Genomic DNA, 20,940 nt, shown 5'->3' on the forward strand with positions numbered 1-20,940 from the left:
CTATCTCCGCGCCAACGGCTCTCTGCCGCGCATTTAATGCGTGCTCTGCGCGCGCAGAAGTCAGGCGCGCCCATACTGGCACACCGGACAGCAAACAGTACCTGTCCGGTGTGCACCGGACACCCAGGCGGGCCCACAAGTCAGAAGCTCCAACGGTCAGAATCCAACGGCAGTGATGATGTGGCAGGGGCACCGGACTGTCCGGTGTGCACCGGACTGTCCGGTGTGCACCGGACTGTCCGGTGCGCCATCGAGCAGACAGCCCAGCCAACGGTCAAGTTTGGTGGTTGGGGCTATAAATACCCCAACCACCCCACCATTCATTGCATCCAAGTTTTCCAGCTTCCAACCACTATACAAGAGCTAGCATTCATTGCAAAGCACACCAACAAGAGATCAAATCCTCTCCCAATCCCATTCAAAACCCTAGTGACTAGAGAGAGTGATTTGTAGTGTTCATTTGAGCTCTTGCGCTTGGATCGCTTCTTTTCTTTCTTGATTCTTTCTTGTGATCAAACACTCACTTGTAATTGAGGCAAGAGACACCAATTGTGTGGTGGTCCTTGCGGGAAGTTTGATTCCCAAGTGATTTGAGAAGAGAAGCTCACTCGGTCCGAGGGACCGATTGAGAGAGGGAAGGGTTGAAAGAGACCCGGCCTTTGTGGCCTCCTCAACGGGGAGTAGGTTTGCAAGAACCGAACCTCGGTAAAACAAATCCGTGTGTCACACTCTTCATTTGCTTGGGATTCGTTTTTGCTCCCTCTCTCACGGACTCGTTTATATTTCTAACGCTAACCCGGCTTGTAGTTGTGATTATTTTTGAGAATTTCAGTTTCGCCCTATTCACCCCCCCTCTAGGCGACTTTCAATAGCCGTACGCCGCTGCCGAAACCCGAGAGCAGCCAGTTCGCCAGAGCCAGCCTGGTGCAACGGACACTGTCCGGTGCACCACCGGACAGTCCGGTGCACCACCGGACAGTCCGGTGCTCCCAGACTGAACTGTCTTTGGCTGAACAAAGCCACCTCTTTTCCAAATTGATTTCTCCTGTTCCCAGTACTTAGACACAATACATTAGTCCTTAAAACAAAGTACTAAGTCTTAGAAACATACCTTTATGTTGATTTTCACTTTGTTCATCATTTGGCATAGATTAACACATGACCACTTGTGTTGGCACTCAATCACCAAAATACTTAGAAATGGCCCAAGGGCACATTTCCCTTTCAAAAGGGCGCCGCACCAGCCCGGATTGTGGATAGATCGATCTCCAAGAGCCCGAGGGTCTCGGCGTAGATGATGTTGAGGCTGTTGCCTCTGTCCATGAGGACCTTGGTGAGCCTGGCGTTGCCGATGACGGGGTCGACAACGAGCGGGTACTTTCCTGGGCTCGGCACGCAGTCGGGGTGGTCGCCTTGGTCGAAGGTGATGGGCTTGTCGGACTAGTCTAGGTAGACTGGCACCGCCACCTTCACCGAGCAGATCTCCCGGCGCTCCTGCTTGTGGTGCCGAGCCGAGGCGTTCGCCACTTGCCCACCGTAGATCATGAAGCAGCCGTGGACCTCGAGGAACTCCTCTCCCTTGTCGCCCTCTTTCTTGTTGTTGTCTTGGCCTTTGTCGTCTTCCGCCGGGGCCCGGCCTTATGGAAGTAGCACCGGAGCATGACGCACTCCTTAAGGGTGTGCTTGACGGGACCCTAGTGGTAGGGGCATGACTCCTTGAGCATCTTGTCGAACAGGTTGGCCCCTCCGGGAGGCTTTCGAGGGTTCCTGTGTTCGACAGCAGCGACGAGATCCGTGTCAGCAGCGTCACGCTTTGCTTGCGCCTTCTTCTTGGCCTTCTTCTTCGTGCCTTGCTGGGCGGACGCCTCAGGGACGTCTTCCTGCTGCCGTCCCTGAGGCTGCTTGTCCTTCCGGAAGATGGCTTCGACCGCCTCCTGACCAGAGGCGAACTTGATGGCGATGTCCATCAACTCGCTCGCCTTGGTGGGAGTCTTGCGGCCCAGTTTGCTCACCAGGTCACGGCAAGTGGTGCCGGTGAGGAACACCCCGATGACATCCGAGTCGGTGATATTGGGCAGCTCGGTGCGCTGCTTCGAAAACCGCCGGATATACTCTCACAAGGATTCCCCTGGCTGCTGGCGGTAGCTTCGAAGATCCCAGGAGTTCTCAGGGCGCACGTACGTGCCCTGGAAGTTTCCAACGAAGGCCTTGACCAGGTCGTCCCAGTTGGAGATCTGTGTGGGAGGCAGATGCTCCAGCCAGGCCCGGGCGGCGTCAGAGAGGAACAGGGGGAGGTTGCGGATGATGAGGTTGTCATCGTCCGTTCCTCCCAGCTGGCAGGCCAGCCGGTAGTCCGCAAGCCACAACTCCGGCCTTGTTTCCCCTGAGTACTTGGTGATGGTAGTCGAGGCCCGGAACCGAACTAGGAACGGCGCCCGTCGTATGGCCCGGCTGAAGGCTTGTTGACCTGGTGGTTCGGACGAGGGGCTCCGATCCTCCTCGCTATCGTAGCGTCCCCCACACCTGGGGTGGTAGCCTCGGCGCACCTTCTCGTCAAGGCAGGCTCGACGGCCGCGGCGGTGGTGCTCGTTGCCGAGGCGATCCGGGGCTGCAGGCGTCGCGTCCCGCGTACGCCCGGTGTGGACCGAGGCCTCCCGCATGAGTCGGGAAGTCGTTGCGCGATGCCCCGTGGGGCACCCTTGCCTTCGAGAGGCAGAGCTTTCGGCCCGCTAGACCGTGGCATCCTCCAGGAGATTCTTGAGTTCTCCCTGGATACGCCGCCCCTCGGTGGTGGATGGCTCCGGCATTGCTCGGAGTAGTATTGCCGCTGCAGCCAGATTCTGGCCGACCCCGCTGGAGGCCGGGGCAGCCTTGCCCTGGCATCGTCAACGATACGGCGCTGGACGTCCCGAGCCTGATGACGTGCTTCTCCGGCGAGTGCTCGGCCTGCCCACTCCTGCTCGATGTTTTGCCGGAGCTGCACAAGTTGCCCTGCTTCCTCGTCGAGCTTGGCCTGCATCTTGTGGATTTGCTCGAGCTGTGTGTCCTGACCCCCTCGCAGGGACTGGGACCACAGCTAGCTCCCGCAGGATGTCAACGCGAGGCGCAGGCCCAGGGGGATCATCATCCTCCGGCATACCGAGGTGGTTGCCTTCGTCGTGACCCCCTAGATCGACGTGGAAACATTCGTGACTTGGGCCACAACCCTCATCGTCAAGGTTGTGGCCATCATCGGAGCAATCAGAGAGGTAGTAGTCACATGCGGTCATGAAGTCTCGCACGACACTGGAATCACGGAGCCCGGAGAAATCCCAACCGGAGTCGGGACCGTCCTCTTCCTCGGAACCCGGGGGCCCGTAGGTTGAGACGACCACCAGTCGGTCCCAAGACGACCACATATGGTACCCCGGAAGGTTAGGGTATGCCTTTACGAAAGCGCTCACCAAAGCAGGGTCGCTTGGTGGATCGAAGCTGAATCTAAAAGTCACAGGGTGAAAAACGGACGGTACCTCTTGATCGATGGACGGTGGTGAAGTCGCGTCGAGGACGGAATGCACCGTCATCTCAGGTACGAGGTTGACGTCCAGCAAGTCCTTCGCGAGAGTGCTGGCGTCATCAGTCCGCTTGGGGTTGGCATGTTGCGGGGAAGCGACGCCCATCGTTGTCTCAGGCGCGAGGACAACGCCCGACATGTCCCCCGCTGGGGTGCCGGTGTCGTCGACTCGCTCGACAGCCGACGTGGTGCCGCCTCCTGCCTGGCCACGGTTGCCCCGCCCCCTCCTCCTGCGGCGAGGAGAGTGGCGGGACAAACCCGGATGCTGCTCTTCCGCCACGGGGGGAAGACGTCGTCGAGTTTGCCGCCGCTGGGCGAGCTGACGACCGTCGTGGTTGTTGTCGCACTGCGGGGGGAGGAGTACCATGTCGTAGCTACCGTCGAGGGACATGAACTCGAGACTCCCGAAGCGGAGCACCATCCCGGGCTGAAGAGGTTGCTGAAGACTACCCATCTGGAACTCAACGGGAAGTTGTTCGTTAACACGCAGCAGGCCCCTACCTGGCGCGCCAACTGTCGGCGTTTCGACCCCGGGGGGGTCCTTGGACCGACGAGTAAATTTGTCGCTGCGTGTCCCAGCCCAGATGGGTTGGTGCGAGATGGAACACAAGGGAGAAACGCAGCTTGTATTATCTCGCACCAGGGGTGTGTGCTCGTAGTAGGGGTTACAAGCGTTCGCGCGAGAGAGAGAGTGAGCCTGTTCGTTAGCTCGTTCCCCCGCGCGACCCTTTCGCATGAAGGCCCTGGACCTCCCTTTTATAGATGCAAGGAGAGGGTCCAGATGTACAATGGGGGTATAGCTAGGTGCTAACGTGTCTGGCAGGGAAGTGCCTGAGCCCTGTGTACATGCCAACGTGGCTGTCGGAGAAGTGCTTGAGCCCTGCGTAGGCGATAACGTGGCCATCGGAGAAGTGCTTGAGCCCTGTAGAAGCACAGTTGTCGGTGCTGTTGGGATCCTGCTGACGTCTCCTTGCTTCCATAGGGGGCTGAGAGCCACCGTCGTCATGGACGCACGCGGGGAGCCATCATTACCTGTTACCGGGTCGAGCTAGATGGGACGCCGGTCTTGTTCCCTCGTAGCCTGAGCTAGCTAGGGGAGGGTAATGATGTATCCCTTGTGGCGCGGTCGGTCCGAGCCCATGGGCGGGCGAGGCGGAGACTTCCCCTGAGGATGAGGCCGGGGTCGGGCGAGGACGCGATTCCTTCCGAGGCCGAGGTTGAGGCCGAGCCCTGGGGTCGGGCGAGGCGGAGACCACCTTCCGAGGCCGAGGTCGAGGCCGAGCCCTGGAGTCGGGCGAGGCGGAGACCTCCTCCCGAGGCCGAGGCCTAAGGTCGGGCGAGGCGAAGCTTCCTGTTGCGCCTGAGGCTGAACTTGCTGTTATCAGCCTTGCCCGGGTGGCTGGCACAGCAGTCGGAGCGGGGTGAGCGGCGCTGTTTTCCTGTCAGATCGGTCAGTGAAAGGGCGAAGTGACTGCGGTCACTTCGACCTTGCCGACTGAGGCGCGCGTGTCAGGATAAGGTGTCAGGCGATCCTTGCATTGAATGCGCCTGCGATACGGTCGGTTGGAGATGCAATTTGGCCAAGGTTGCTTCTCGATGAAGCCTGCCCAAGTTGGGCCTCGGGCGTGCCGAGGGTGCGCCCACTGCCTTTAGAAGGCCCTCGAGTGAGACGTAACTTCGTCCGGGACTACAGTTCCCGCCCGAGGCTGGGCTCGGGCGAGGCGAGATCGCGTCCCTTGGGTAGACGAAGCCTTAGCCTGAATCGTGCCCATCAGTCTTTGTGGTTTGTGTTGATGGTGGTTACCAGCCGTGTTTAGCAGTGTTGGGGGTACCCCTAATTACGGTACCCGACAACTAGCTACTAAACATCTAGTTTAAATAAACCATGTGCCATAATTAAGCATCACACCATTTGATTTCTAATATTATAGACACACGAGGCTGCAAGAATCAAACTGCATGGACTTAGATATGTAGAAACAATATCTAATTACATAGTTGCACAAGAAACAACTATAAAATCTGTTTAGAGGTTATATAGCTAGGGTTTTCATTTGTTTTGGTCTAGGCCAAGTGCTCAAGTTTATGTTTTTTGACCAAGTTTGTACTGGGTATCTATACCCATGGTTAATATGTACGGATGAGGGCAGAACATTCTAATACCTATTTACCCATTAGTTGAATGTTTTTCTCCAATAAAAGACACATAGGTAGAATATTTAGCCTATATATATATTAATGGAGTAAATATCTATCGAATATCGGGTCATGGCTACCCATTGCCATCTCTAACATCAGGGCAGGGCTAGAGATGGCAATGGGTACCCGAAACCCGAAACCCGATGGGTTTTTACCCCATTAGGGTACGTGTTTGGGTCAATTTTCATACCCATGGGTTTGTTAATGGGCAAAAATGTATACCCGACGGGTTCATTGGTACGGGTTTGTTCCAGTAGTACCCAAACCCGTGAACCCGTGGGTTTTTTTAAACCCGACCAAACCTAGTGCATATTATCATTTTATTTTATAAACGAACAACAAACTTGTTATCTACCTATTTACTTCCTAATTTTTATCAAATAGTGAATGTATAAGTAGTTGGTGAGAGTGTTGCTTGCTTGCTATTATAGTTATTACTAGTGTTATATATGTGGTGGATGTATAACTTAGTGCAAGGTAACTTGATTATACAACTTATTATTTGTATTTAATTCTCTCTACTAATATTTTTTATACCAAATCATGAACTCGTTGTTCATTACATAAATTTTGGACCATGATCTCATTAATCATTATGATACTTATTGATTATAAAAAGAATGAGTATATTGGAGATAAAACCCGCGGGTAACCCGTGGGTACCCGTTAACCCGATGGGTACGGGTTTGGGCAAAATTTCAAACCTGTCATGGGTACGAGTTTTTTAATGGTCGTAAATATTTTTCACGGGTTTGGGATAGCAAAACCTGGCGGGTTTGTACCCGTTGCCATCTCTAAGCAGGGCAGTGACCATTGGCCGAGCCATCATCGCTACCAAGTACAGGTCATACCACCCAAATATCATGTCATTGGTGGCCCTAACGTGATTAGGGTTGGATGCGGGGCATGCTCAGGGTGGATCCCCACGGGTTGCCGTACCGGTGAGGGCGGGGTGGCTCTAGTTTCCCCCTCGGGTCTACGAGTTTAGAGACCCGAGGAGCACCGGGGCGCGGAGCGGTTTTTAAGTCCGCATGTGAGTTCTCTATGGTGACCTGAGGAGCTCCTCGGGCAATCCTAGCCCTACTCCCCAGCGCCTAGTTCACTGTCACCTCCCAACTCCCACATGCCTTGTGAAAGTCGTCTATAGTGGGGATGAATAGACGAAACCTAAAATTTATCAATTAAATACAAAACTTGATCCCAATTATAGGTCGGAACATAATACGGTTTGTCCGGAGAAAAAAGGGATAAGTTCTACTTACGTATGTTGCTTTCTTGAATGTGAGGAATTAAGACCGAGAGCAACGAGAGAATGTATAACGAAAATCAATTGCAGAAGAACTTAAAGGAGGAGAGAAGAAAACAAATTTTAATCACAAGAACACAAGGACATTGCAATTTGTTTATTAGAGTTCGGTTTCACAACAAAACCTATGTCTTCATTGAGCTAGGAGTCCACTTAGGACTAGGTTTCTCTCGATCCTTTCCTCACTCGAGTGATCACCAAGATCAAACTTGAGTTTCCTTCTCTTATCTTAATCGACACCAAAGTCTCCGCAAAGACACTTTGCACGTTGAAGGCTCCTGCTAGCTTTACAATTGATGGGTACCATGCACCAAGACTCAAAATACGCAACACAAACTCCTCTTTAGCACTCTCACAAGGCTCTACCATAATTCACACAAGAATGGCTATCTCTATGCTCAATTCTCTCTTTTGTGTACTTGGCGGCCTTTGATCTCTTTGGGAGTGTTGCTCTAGTGTATTTGAATTATTGTTCATCTTTTGTCTATTGAATGAGCTGGTTGGAGATGTATTTATAGTCCAACCACTCAAATAGCCACAAGAACTTTTGTTTTGAAAATACTTCCCCTTCGGTAAATATTTTGCTTTGGTCAAATAAATTCCTTTGTTTTGAAAATGCTCCCCCTTTTGGCAAATTCTTCCTATCTTTGAGAAATCTCCCACTTTTCATACTTTTGCTTTGGCCAAAATTTCCCTTTTGTAAATATTTTCTATAGGAATTCTCCCTATCTCCTCATAGATATCAAGAGGTTATCACAAGATGTTTGAAAAAAAAATCTAAAAATTAATGGTTTGCTATCCTTTTGTAGTGGTCGAATGATGAGATCTCATCATTTGACATTGAACACCAGAAACAAAAAACTCTAAACGCCTTTATTACTATGATATGGCTATGAAAATTGTAATTGGAGCAAAGTATCTTTGATACTAATCAAATTTAAAGTGCATTTGCTTTTATTTGCCCGTTTGTTCCATTTCAATTTCAATTTGAGGCTACACACATAATAGACTTGAAAATAATGTTAGTCTCAAAGATTCAAAGTATATTACATTCTCCCCGTAAATATATGCACACAAGTGATGAATACTTGTTTAACACATACGCTTGTACTTTTGAGGCCTAGGGAGTAAGTTCTATATATTTAATATTGGTACAAGCAAAGTATGGAAAATTGAAATTGTATCAATTGAAAGAACTTTTCATGATCAAAGTATGATAAATAAGCATTGTATGCAACATTTCAATCCATGTTCCGAGGATCATGGATATTTAGTGAACCATGTACGTGCCAGGATCAGAAAATTCACGTACACAATGATTACATAACTGGACATCATCACACAGTGCTCGAAAAATAACATAAAGAAGTATTACTTTATTACATCATGATGTTAGAGACATCCACATAGTCATTAACTTAAACAATAATCAAAGTGCTAAAGCGAAACACAGTAAGGATAAGGCCTTCACAGACAACTGACTAAGGGTTTGCCACTAATATAGTTTAGAAATCCTCGAAGTCTTAGAACTCTTAAAAGTTCTCTGTGTGGCATTCGTCTTCTCCTAAGCAGTGGTTGCAATGGGGACAACCTGGTCTTGAGTTTAAGCTCGGCTTGTTTGGATTTTTTCATGAGCTGAGTTGACATCATAGCTTGGTTCACTAATGAGCCAACTCGGGTTTTTAATGAGCTACCACATTTCAGAAAAAACTATACACATATCATTTACATAACAACTGATGAACATGTTATATGTATGTGGGGTGTCTACGCCTATGAGTTAAACTAATGACTGATGAACTGTGTCTGTGTTAAATTGGTTTATGCAAATATAACTGTGGGTTAAACTGATGAACATGTGTGTGAATTGTGATGAGTGGTGAGTTGTGTTAATTTAATGTTACATTGATGTGGTCTATGAAACTATGAGTATAATTACTATTTTCTATTGTTAAATTAGTTTTAAATTAACTAGAAATTAATGATTATATACATATTATTTTTCTGCTCTGGCTCGCGAGCTAAATGAGCCACCTCAAGCTCGTAAACGAGCCAAACAGAGTTAGCTCGTTAGTTTAATGAGCTAGCTCGATATCCAACCCTAGGCAGGGCGTCCCGTCAAGTTGAGAGGTCTTGTGCAAAAGATACCAAAAAATATAAAGAAGTATTTAAAATAAAATCCTTGGTCCTATTGTTTTTCTATTTTTACCATTAATCACGATTTTTACTCAATTTTGCCCTTCCGCTTTACAAAATTTAGAATATTACGAGACAACTCTTTTGTAGAATAATATATTAAAGAAAACTCAACTCCACGCATTGGTCACTTGCTTTAAATCCTATTGTCCGTCTCTTTTAATTGCATCTTAAGATGGTGACAACAAGATTTCAAACACTTTTTATCTAGTGACTGCAACGCGGGAGATAAATAAGAAACTAAATATTTTTTAATAACCTTGATACTATTTAAATCTTCTTATAAGTGAATATAAGAAATAGTTTGATCAACAATGAGAACATATCGATTTCAACATTTTTTGCGATTCTAGGGTATATTTTAGCAAATATTTTACGCAAAAATAATATTTCTATCTATAATCTCTATATGGATTATTGTAGATTTTGGGCCCTGCGAGGACGCACAGCTCGCACGCCCACAAAGACGACCGTACCCTAGGCTTCACATCATGTTGGTGTTGGTATTTTCTCACGACTCATCTAAAAGGTAATGAATTATGGAAAACACAATGGAGAAAAAAATGTGTGACGCACGATGCACGAAATTCGTGTTTTAAAGGAGCAAAGAAAGATATGCTATCTTATCCTTATTGGCCAATATATACGATGGACAGGGATGCATATAAGCCTTGGGCTATCTGATACCTCTAATTATTTTTATTGCCTTTACATAAAAGTATATTAAAATTCTAATAAATGTAATATACTAGTTGAGCATTGTCGGAGGCGAGAATCCTCCGATCGGGTGGCGGAGTGCACCCGCCCTAATCCTCGGATGAGGAGTAGGCTTAGGTGATTGCCCGACCTTCTAGATGAACACAAGAACATAAGGGTTTAGAGTGGTTCAAGTCGCCAGAGCGTATTACTCTACATCTATTTTGTGTTTGTATTGCTTGAGTACTGGGGAGTTGAAGGTCTGAGTCTAAGTTGACCTCCCTCTACCACGAAGCGAGTGCTCTCACTTTTATAGTCTAAGGAAGGTACATTACCAGGGAGTTCAGGCCCTGACAGGTGCGCCTAGGAGAGTTTACAATATGGAACGGTAAACAACTAGATAGCGCTGACAATGCTAGGTCTTCTTGAGTTCGTACCCGTTCTTGGGTACTGCACGATCTTCGAACGTCCTTATCCTGCCACCTTGTCCCGTCTATTCGGAGCACATGCCTTGGTGTAGGTTGCGGCGTAGCCTGGTACGATGTCGTGCGTAGAGTGTAATGGATGGTGTCGTCTAGTCTTCTTCGTCCGCCCCTTCATACCTTAGTAACACACGAGACACAATGGAAGTCATAATGAAGCGCACCCAAACGACGCATTGGATCAATGTCCTTGCCTCGATAATGTGCGGATAACAGTAAAATAAACATGTTATAGACCTGAGACGCAACATGCATTTAACGCAAGGGGCACGCTACCTGCTACTTATGCGGGCAAGTATGCGTCCCAAATGTACTCAATGCTGGTGGGCCCTTATGTCAGAGGCTTTCATCAGACATCGTCTGATGGCTTACACTAGGGGCGTCTGGCCACGTGTTAGCACCAGACCCCTGCCTAGGTGAGGGACAGACCTAGGGATAAGTGGTGACACTGTTTCCCAAGTCTTTCCTGACCATGGGATCGAGCCATACCTGAGGGGATCCGGGCTACTACAACCCTTGCCTGGACACGTAGTGACTTCTGAACCTCACCTGGCCTGAGGTCTGGATTGTATCTTTCATGCCCGGAGCCGTTATGAAGACTTGGTGTTGTAACCGGAGAGCGCCTTCTCCTCCGGGGCTTTATGTTCCCTCCCGGCTCCTTTGTTCGGGGATCCGATGGGTCACAAGGAGGTCCAGGTCCTATTAGCAGGATCACAGACCTACAGATGAGGTTGTTGATTCCTCCCTTTATGGTGCTTGATGGAGACAGTGACCCAGGCCAGGAGGCGAGCCTGGTCTGGTCATGACTCCATATAGTGGGCCTTAGCCTCATGTTAGGCCGACTACCCACGAAATCCTTAACAGTGGCTCCAACCTTGACATCAGGAGCTAGAGATGGTAAGTTGGGTAGTAGCATTCCATACACGTACCCATAACTAAAAATCATACACATCGAGTTACCTATATACGTTCGCGGATGTAAAATCTTACACATACCCATACCTCCGCGCGGGTAATTTTACTCGTCGGATAACCCGTACCCGCTAAGAAGATCTCAAATAATTACGAATCTAAATATATATACAAAACACATATATTAGGTATTGTATGAATCAATTAAAATGCTAGGAGGGAGTATATTATAATGCTAGCGACCATTGCCTTTGGATGCACATGTACTAGCGAAGATAATAAAAACTTTGTTTTAATTTGATGCCAAGCATGCACACTTGACAAAAATAAAACACTTTCCATGTGCCAGAACGCACCACAGATGGACCTACGAGACACATCACCTAAAAAAAAAGAACAACACACGAGCGCACAAGTGTGGCATGGTCCTGCGCACTGCGCAGCAACCACCACAAAAAAATGAATGCAACGCAGCGCAGGCATGCAACACTACTACCAGTAAGTTGAGACGTCAGTTTTCGTTGCCGCTGACGCATCAGGCTCACTCCACGCTAGACAATATATATCTCCCTCGCAACAAAGAAACACTATATATAATAATCATCACGTTACAGTGTAAGAATAGGGGAAATCTCGTGTCCATTGTCTCCCAGGCAACAGTTTTGTCCATTATTATTACAGAAAATTGCGCTAACTAACCTATAATTTCCACGTGGCTGGTCAAAAATCATCCACAGCCCGGGGCCCTGCCCCTGCCTCCCCCCCCCTCGCAGTCGCTGCACGGCACCCTCGGGCCGCGGGCCTCACCTTCACACCTCATTGTCCCAGACGCACCCTCCTCACCTCCGCCCGCGGCCCCGGGCGGTACCCTCACCGCCGGGCCCACCGCGCCCCCTCGCTGCCTCGCCCCCACAAACAGCCGACCGCCCCGCGCCCAGACACACACACACGAGCGCAGCGCACGCAGCCTGCAGGCAGAGGACTGCTCTCCTCTGCGCGAAGCGAGGCGCGGTGGCCGGTGCTGGGGCGAGGGAAGCGAGGCGGGTTGGGGTCGGCGGCCGCCTCCGCTGTCTCAGTCGGCGGGAGCAGGAGGTGCGCGGCGCGGGGAGCTGACGGTCCCGACCGACCGGCACCACGGCGGCCGCGGCGGAGGCCATCGGCGGGGGCGGGGACCCCGAGGCCGCGGCGAGGCGGCGCTGGGATCTGCCCGGCAAGGTGGCCGGGAACATGTAATGGCGTTGCCTTCTCTCCTCTGCTGTTATCCTGTTCTGCTGGCCGTTGTGTGTGTGTGTGTGTGGGGGGGGGGGGGGGGGGGGGGGGGGGGGGGGGCTTGGCTTCGGTGGTTGCGCCTTGCACCTGGGTTTCTGAGCTGCGTGGTGGATCCGGGTGGTTTGCTGGGTAGATTCGTGGGGATGGTTTCGGTGATTCGCGCTATATTTTCGGGTGAGTTTCGGGATGGTACACGCGGATTAGGGTTTCGCGCGCGTGTGGGTGTGGGAAAGCCCGCGGCTCTCGAATGAATGGTTCCTCGTCGCGTGGTAGCTCAAATGCCTGGTTTTCTCTAAACTAATGGTGCTAGGAATGCCGGTATCCGTTTGTAGCTTGCGTGGAAGGCATTAACTGGGTAATGAATTGGCTTCGCTGCGAATCATTGGATAAGGCATTATACGTGGATCCTTAAATATATTGCCGAATAGAGGTGTTGACCGATTATCCAAGGTCGTGCACTCCTGTTCTTGTGCAATGGTTGCCCAATGGGCGTGCTATGATTGCGACGAGTTTTTTTTAGTGTTTCTAGTTGTGCCGTTGAGCTTGGCGGTGATCAATTTTATATTTCATATGTCACGTCGTGCAGAATTTTCAAATTTGTTAGGGTTTGCTGATTCTAAGCTATGCGCTGTGAATGTTTTATTAGTTTGTCTTAGTGGCCATGATGTAAGGGCTCCTGCTACAAATCCTGTATCTCTTCTGGCGGGTTTTGTATATGCGACAAAATATTCAAATTTTGCTGGTGTTTATTGCCTGGTGAAGTTCATGATAAATGCGCTCCGCAATCTTGAACATGCAAATAAACATTGTGGCTTTGTGCATTGTTTGAAGAAATCGGAATGTAACTCTTGTCGTGAACATGGCCAAGTTGGAGCTATGTTGGGATTCATCTTTTAGGAGTTTGCCAGGCTGGCATTTCAGTAAACTTATATATTTGGAAACTTTCGATTGAAGGTCAACAAGCAAACAAATTGGCCTCTCAAGGTTTACAACAATGCATTAAATGTGAAGCTTCTAAGTGACAGATTACCAAAATAATCTATAAATTCTTCAGATTTACGCAATAGCTCTTGACTCGAACTTAAGAAACACATGTGTAATCTTCGTTACATGTGGACTTCAGGAATATCAGATGACACAACTCCATTTTAGTATGATTCTTCTATATTTGTTGGTTGGAGTTTAGCATATTAGATTTTTCTGCTTTGTTGTAACTTGTAAGGTTAGTCACTTAGTTGCTTGCATGCCATTGATAATGCATATGCTTATATAGATAAAAGGGCAGACATAGTGCCGGAGGCTCCCACATGAGTATGGGGAAGGGATAAACCGAAGCAAGCCTTCCTCTGCAAATGTGGAGATGCTGCTTCGAATTCACGACCTGGTGACTTAGTGAGACAGCTCAGCTCTCACCATGGCACCCGGTCTGCCCTTCTGCATATGCTTATATAGATAATTAGCTAAACAATTGATGGGTGTGCTATGTTATAGTCCTGTTTGACTCTATTATTGTCTTGCAATTCTTTATGATTTGATACTCAGGGTCCTTCAGGTTCCAGCGGATTCTGCAGTATACAAATATTTATATATGTTTTTTTCTAAAAAATGCAGTGCAATGGGGAAAATTGATATGTCTACTGACGAAGAATCAGATTGTGTAGCTATATGTCCACCTAACAGAAATGCTGGTCACGAGGAAGTTGTGAGTGGCAGCCATGATGAAGATTCTTCAGGAAAGCAAGAGAACCCTTATGCTGTGAACTCACATATGGACAGCAATGGCCAGGAAGATGTGTCTGTAAACCTAGACCTGCTCAAGCTGATTCATCAGCAGGAATCTTCTGTCAGCAATTCACCAACAAAGCCTGCAGTAGCTAGACAGCAAGGGTCTGGCCATACTGTCCTTGAGCCATGCGCTGTTGCACCTGAAAGAAGATCATCTGGAGCAGGGAATATTGCTCGAATTCCTCATCCCACCAGCAGCGGGGAAAAACTTTCGGATAAAAGTAGCTCCTCACCAAGAAGCATGGCAAAGAAGGTCTGGTAGTCATCTGTACCCTCCTTTGAACTGTACCCTTTAGGCCTCATGTACTTCTCTTTGTTTCTCAGACAGTCTTCTATTTGCCTTACGCTGCCAAACTTTTGGACATGAAACTAGGCAACTTTAATGACAAATTTTGTACTGTGTGGATTTGCAGAGTCCATCATTCACACCCAGGAAGCCTCTCCAATCTGACAACACTTCTCACAGTCAAGATGATGACTCATATTCTGTCACTTCTTCGTATCCTTTTTTCTTTTCAAACATGGATCACATTGAATTCTCATGTGAATCTTATTGTTCTGTCTGTTTAGTGTCTCCTTTTTATTTAGTTTTTTATGCATATGAACTCCATAAAATTTTGGATGGCCACTTTTTTATACCTTTATAACTGACTTAGTAAAAAAGTTTGCTTCATTTGTATTCCCCAATTTCCTGAGCTGTGTACAGAACTGTAACTTCAGCAAGAGCTGGGAAAACTAAGAAGACAACTGTTGCTGTTGCACCTACATTCGTCTGTGCTAATCGTGCTGAGAAGAGAGGAGAGGTACACATGTAATTTCGTGGTGCAAAATCATGATTGCTATTTGGCTTTAAAGAGTCAGTTGAGTAATCAAACGTTTGTTGATTATTCAGTTTTACACAAAATTAGAAGAAAAACGCAAGGCTTTGGAAGAGGAGAAACTCCAAGCAGAGGCCAGAAAGAGGGTAAGTCTGCTACTGTTTATTTTATGGTATTGCCTGAATATTAGTGTCTGTTTTGTTTGTGGCATCATGAAGAGCACTCATTTTTTTTTGCAAAATTACTAATACATTGGAAACTATAATTGTATTCTTATAAGTACTGGAATTATAATTTTGGACTAATTTACTCGGTCGGGGAGGGAAAGACCGCTCTCCCGGTATTGTATTAAAAAGAGACCGAAACATGGTCCCGGCCGAGAAAATCCCTGAACCTTGGCCCCCATCACTAGCGGGCCTTCACCGCCCACTCTGCAACGACCCAGCCGGAGAGTGACGCGTAGGACGTAACCTGGGAGCGGGTGGGGCACATCGAGGGGATTTTTTTAACCAAGCCCGAAATTCGCCCCCGAGGGGACCGAACCTGGGACCTGGAGGTGCTACTCGGAAGTCTTAACCATTACACTAGAGGCCTTTTCGCTTTTTTTGGACTAATTTTCTTGAACCTACCTTATTCCTTCACAGTTTGCGGTAATATTTTGAACTTAATCGAGCTCACTTTTGTTTTACATGAGTTATATCTTGTCTCTGACTTACCAAAATACCATCTGTTTGAGGTTTTGGAAATGATCTGCACAACATTTTTTTGGTTATTTCCATCTTGCTTGGTTAGTGCGGTAAAATGCAAGAAACAAAACAAGTTAGGAACTTAGGATATGCTTGAAGCCTTGAAATGAACTTTTCTAAAGGTTTATCTCTCTTTTAGTCCATTTGCTTTCTTATTTGCTACAGTAGCAACTGTACATAGTTTTGCACGTTGCTTCTTTTTCCAAACAATATAGTTAAGTTGGTCAAGCCTTTTCTTGTATAAACACATGCACTAAACTTTAAGCTCATGAAACTATAGTTGTTTCTTGTGTACATGAATTGATTTGTCTTTTTAATAAATATTTTGTCCCAGAAATCTGATATTTTTATTGAGGGGAAACTATAGGCCTGGTAACTTTAGTTACTGGATACTGGTATTAGAATTGTTGAGGATGCTTGCATCTAAAGCCTGCTTATTCTTAGTATTTGTTACTGCACATAGAGCTCACTTGATTGTGCTAACTTGCTTCTGCAGTGTCGTTCGAACATGCATATTTGATGCCTCTTGTAAACAACATTACACTTTCGCGTTTTTATCAATAGTCTAACTTATGAAAATGCTTTGTTATCTGCCCACCAAGATGACAACTTCTCCTTACCAAGCCTGCTTTATGATCTTTTTGTTTAAATCTTTTTGGGTTCACTAAATTGCCATTATTTCTCTTGTCCTTTTTTCTAGGAAGAGGAAGAAGAAGCTCTAAGACAACTGAGGAAGAACTTGGTCGTCCGAGCAAAACCCATGCCAAGCTTCTACCAAGAGGGACCCCCACCAAAGGTTGAACTTAAGAAGGTAATGTATTTCCTGTTGTCTGCTATGTTATTTTAATCAGTTACCTGTTTTTTTTCATTGTTCAATCTGTATTTACATTCTGAAGGAATCTTTTAGGTATTCAATTAGTTTCATAAGTTATTCTGCTTTATCATTACTCAGATTTTTTTCATAAGTTCATATTCATTGCTCTGGTGCTGCATCAATTCATCTTTATAGCTCCAGTTTTGTGTTTTTGCTTTGTATATGTTGCTTTTCTTTGGGTGCCAAGACACTACGTCAAGGTTAGGGGGATCCTTATCCTATTTTGTTCCTTTATGTTCCTGATTCTTTTATATACCTCAAAATTAACATATAGTATTTTGATATTTTGTCCAAGAGAAATATGCTTGAAACAGCATGATTCCTGGGTTTCCAAATGCATATGGCATTATTGTCCTTGTGTCTGGTCATAATTGAAATTTCAATTTCCTGGACACAGTTGCGTCTTTGCATTTGATTCTCGCAAAACAAATGAATGCCATTTTCTTCATCGACTTGGTCAGAAGAAATGTAAAAATTTTATCACTGAACAAACTTGTAATGTTGCTACTCCAATAAATCACCAAAAGGAGTACAAGCTGTATATATAGAACGAGTTTAAAATGTCTTCTTACATTAATTTATATTAGCCTGTTGATTAAATAATGGAAAGCTGTATAAGCTTTCCTGCTTTTAGCATGTACTAGTGCGAGCCTTCATATATATATTTATTTGCCTTTTGTCAGGTGCCTCCAACTCGTGCCAAGTCACCAAAATTGACACGGAGAAAGAGCTGCAGTGAAACCCCTCATACACCAGAGGGAGGAAATGGCAGTGCAGTATGCTGCCGGTTGCATCGCCACAGCATTGGGAACGCCAGAGATGTTAGCAGCAAGGCACAATGTTCTCCAAAGAGCGCCTCAAAGGCTGGATCAGCTACTAGATCCAGGGTCACCAAATCCAGGGAAGACCTGAAGGCTTCCGTGAAGAAAGTGGGACTGCCAAGCGCCGCGAACTTCGCTGTACAAACCTAACTCATCAGGCATTCACTCCCATATGCCATTTTTCATTTTAATTTATACCTCACATCACCAAAAAGATGGCCTCGTGTTATTTTTGCATTGTCCTTGTAAGAACCTGGCTACCAGAGACCTGCGCTGTTCCCGTCCTGTAAATTTGTTGAAGGTTTTGTAAGGGGGTAACCGAGTCAGTCCTGTGAGAACCAAGCGGGTGGGCAGCTGATGGGATATTGGAGTGACATATTGTCGTTGTGTGGCGGCATTCGCGCGTTCTATGTATTGTATCTGAGCTGTAACTTATTGTGGACATTGGCAAAGCGATTCTGATTGTTGTCGCAAAATTTGATCAGGTCGTGTTTCGAACTTTTAATCAGGTATCCTTATGAATTGGAAACTGGGTTGTGTTTTTTTTTCCTGTCCGAAACTTGAAACAGTAACATGATAAAGGATCAGTACTTGCAGTGACTTTATAGAAAAGTAACAGGGGGTTCACCACTTCTGTAAGTACATGATTAAATGGCGATACTCTACTCCGCCAACATTTCAATTCGGTGACTACCAGTTAATCCATCAGAAATCAACCACTTTGATCTCTGCAGATGACAAAGATAGTTACAATTCAGGCTTTGGTTGGTACAGCTTCACCAACAGTTTGGCCTAAAAGACCGCATATACTGTGTGGGCAGGGCAGTGGACCGTTAGCCACGTAAAAACAGGATATACTATATTTAAATATGGTATAATCCTATATTAACATGGGATATACGAAAACTATTAGGATGTGGTCTAAACTGTTTTTGTTCTATTTTCGTTTTTCTCATCCCGTAAATATGAATTCGAGTGGGACAAATATAGAAATCTATATGGAACGGAACGGGATTTTTCCAACCGTTCACCTCCCTAAGACCTTGTTTGGATAAAGAGGGATTGAAGTGGATTGAGGTGTATTTTAGGGATTGAAAGAGAAATTAGTTCATATTACACTTCAATACATTTTATACCACCCCAATCCACTCCAATCCAAGATTATCCAAACAAGCCCTAATGAGACGGTTGTAGTGTCTACTGCCTCCGTTTCAAATTAGTAATCGTGATTAGCCCATATTTTGCTACGGTAAAAATGTGTTAACCATTGACTAATTAGGTTGAATTAGTCATGATCATGCAATTAGTTTTATAATTAATGTATGTTTAGTCCTCCTAATTGGTATCCAAAAATCTAGACTAAACTTTAGTCTAGGGATCCAAACATTGCCTCCCAACTAGAAAGGCTACGATGAAATCTGTCTGTTTGGTTGCTTGTCTAGTGCTCGTGGCCTAGCCATATGAGTGCAACCTGACCCTAGTGATATCGCCCTACAGCACATAGGGATCAAACATTTTTTTGAGCCTAGTTGGACGCATGTATCCTATGGCCATTTCTGGCTCCCGTGTGCCATCCCTTGTGTAGGGTTTGCCTCTGTTCCCCATTTATATCGTCCCTTGTCTCCATTTGTCGGCTCTCCCTCTCATTGCTCTCATTTCTAGAGCTCCTCTCCTTGTCTCTGCTCCTCACTGCCAGTGGGTCGTGTCTGGTCCCTCGTCATGACCCTGTTCCCTCCCCGCCGGTGGGTCATGTCCGACGTTCGTACCTCAATGGTACCCCAGTCCATGGTATTTTGCAACTCGATTTTCTCTTTCCTCTTGCTTTTGTTTGTGGAATTGTCTCATCTGTTATGGTTGAGTATATTTTTTGTTTTTTTGTATGGATTCATGTAACACCCCGTTCACTCCTGGACCGATGATACTATTCCTGACAGCCCTATAGGATTATAGAACATCCTCACAGACCAACACGAGTCTTTTGTGCACACTTTGTCCTGACTCATGCGCACTCGAGAATACTTCCCGGTAGGTCACCCATCCCAAGATTGCTCTAGTCCAAGCACACTTAACTTGGAGGTTCTTTCGAGATAGACTTCCAAAAAAGAAGATGTACCTTTTGGTATGAGTACTCTATTAATTCTATTAAGCCTTAGACCAGGATATCACAATCCACCCCCGTAGAAGACCGACGCCCTTGTCGGTCAACTCTAAGCCAACCTTCCCTCTTTGCCACGTTTGTGCGTCCAGTGTCGTCATATGACATGCCATATGACCACTTTGGGCCCACATGCGCCATGCGCCATATGCCTGAACCCCTAGCCCTCCACATGCCCGTGAAGCCACGAGGGTCGGCTCTGATACCATTTGTAACGCCCCGTTCACTCCCGAACCAACGATTTTTACTCCTGGCAGCACTATAGGATCACAGACCATCCCCACAGGCCAACACGAGTCTTTTATGCACACTTTATCCTCACTCATGCGCACCCGAGAAGACTTCCAGGTCGATCACTCATCCCATGATTGCTCTAGGCCAAGCATGCCTAACATGTTGGTTCTTTCGAGATAGGCTTCCAAAAAAGAAGATGCACCTTGTTGGTATGAGTACTCTATTAATTCTATTAAGCCTTGGGCCAGGATATCACAATCCACTCTGGCTAGGATATCACAATTCACCTCTATTAATATGTTCTAAGGTTTGTTTTCACTTTCTGAGTCGTAACACCTATGGATTTATCCATACGTGATTTCTTGTGGCATAGATCTATATGATGACATAACTGTGATGAATCTTTGTTCTTTCCAAAGATGGGTTAGGCTTTACGCCATTGCTGCATATGTTGGATGTATCTTCCATGCACCTTCCTGCCTTTGATTTTATCTCCATCCCCTCTTCCATGCTCGCATTCCATCTAGATCTATCGGTATGTGCTAGCTAGGGTTGGATAGTCTATGATTTATTGTGCATATTTGAGCATTGCCAGTATGGTTTATGATGTGTGTTCTCATACTGATAAAGTTCAATGGGTTTTGGAGTCATGGGCACTCGAAGGTGCATGCTATTTCCTTTATTGTAGCTGTGCTTATGGTAGTTGGAGTAGCAAACTATTTCCTTAGTGCATCATTTCGCCTCTAATTTGTTCTATCTTATGACATCTATAATGGATCCATAAGAACATCGTCGTCGCCTTGTTCATAGGGGGGCAACACTAGTGGTTGTGGTGGCAACCTAGATGTTAGTTAGGTTTAGGTCTCGTTGCATGGCATGTCATCATATCTCTTA

At 46.6% G+C, this 20,940-nt stretch overlaps 1 protein-coding gene across 1 annotated transcript; it reads left to right on the forward strand.

Annotated features, from left to right (window-relative positions):
• Positions 1-12,170: 12,170 nt before the first annotated feature.
• LOC100284611 (uncharacterized) lies at positions 12,171-18,200 on the forward strand. Its single transcript, NM_001157506.2, has 7 exons — positions 12,171-12,573; positions 14,225-14,651; positions 14,812-14,897; positions 15,105-15,201; positions 15,291-15,362; positions 16,663-16,773; positions 17,520-18,200. The coding sequence occupies exons 2-7, from the start codon at positions 14,229-14,231 to the stop codon at positions 17,805-17,807; spliced, it is 1,077 nt and encodes a 358-aa protein (NP_001150978.2). The 5' UTR covers positions 12,171-12,573; positions 14,225-14,228; the 3' UTR covers positions 17,808-18,200.
• Positions 18,201-20,940: the final 2,740 nt, after the last annotated feature.

The sequence above is a fragment of the Zea mays genome, chromosome 7 (assembly GCF_902167145.1).
Source record: "Zea mays cultivar B73 chromosome 7, Zm-B73-REFERENCE-NAM-5.0, whole genome shotgun sequence".
NCBI lineage: Eukaryota > Viridiplantae > Streptophyta > Magnoliopsida > Poales > Poaceae > Zea > Zea mays.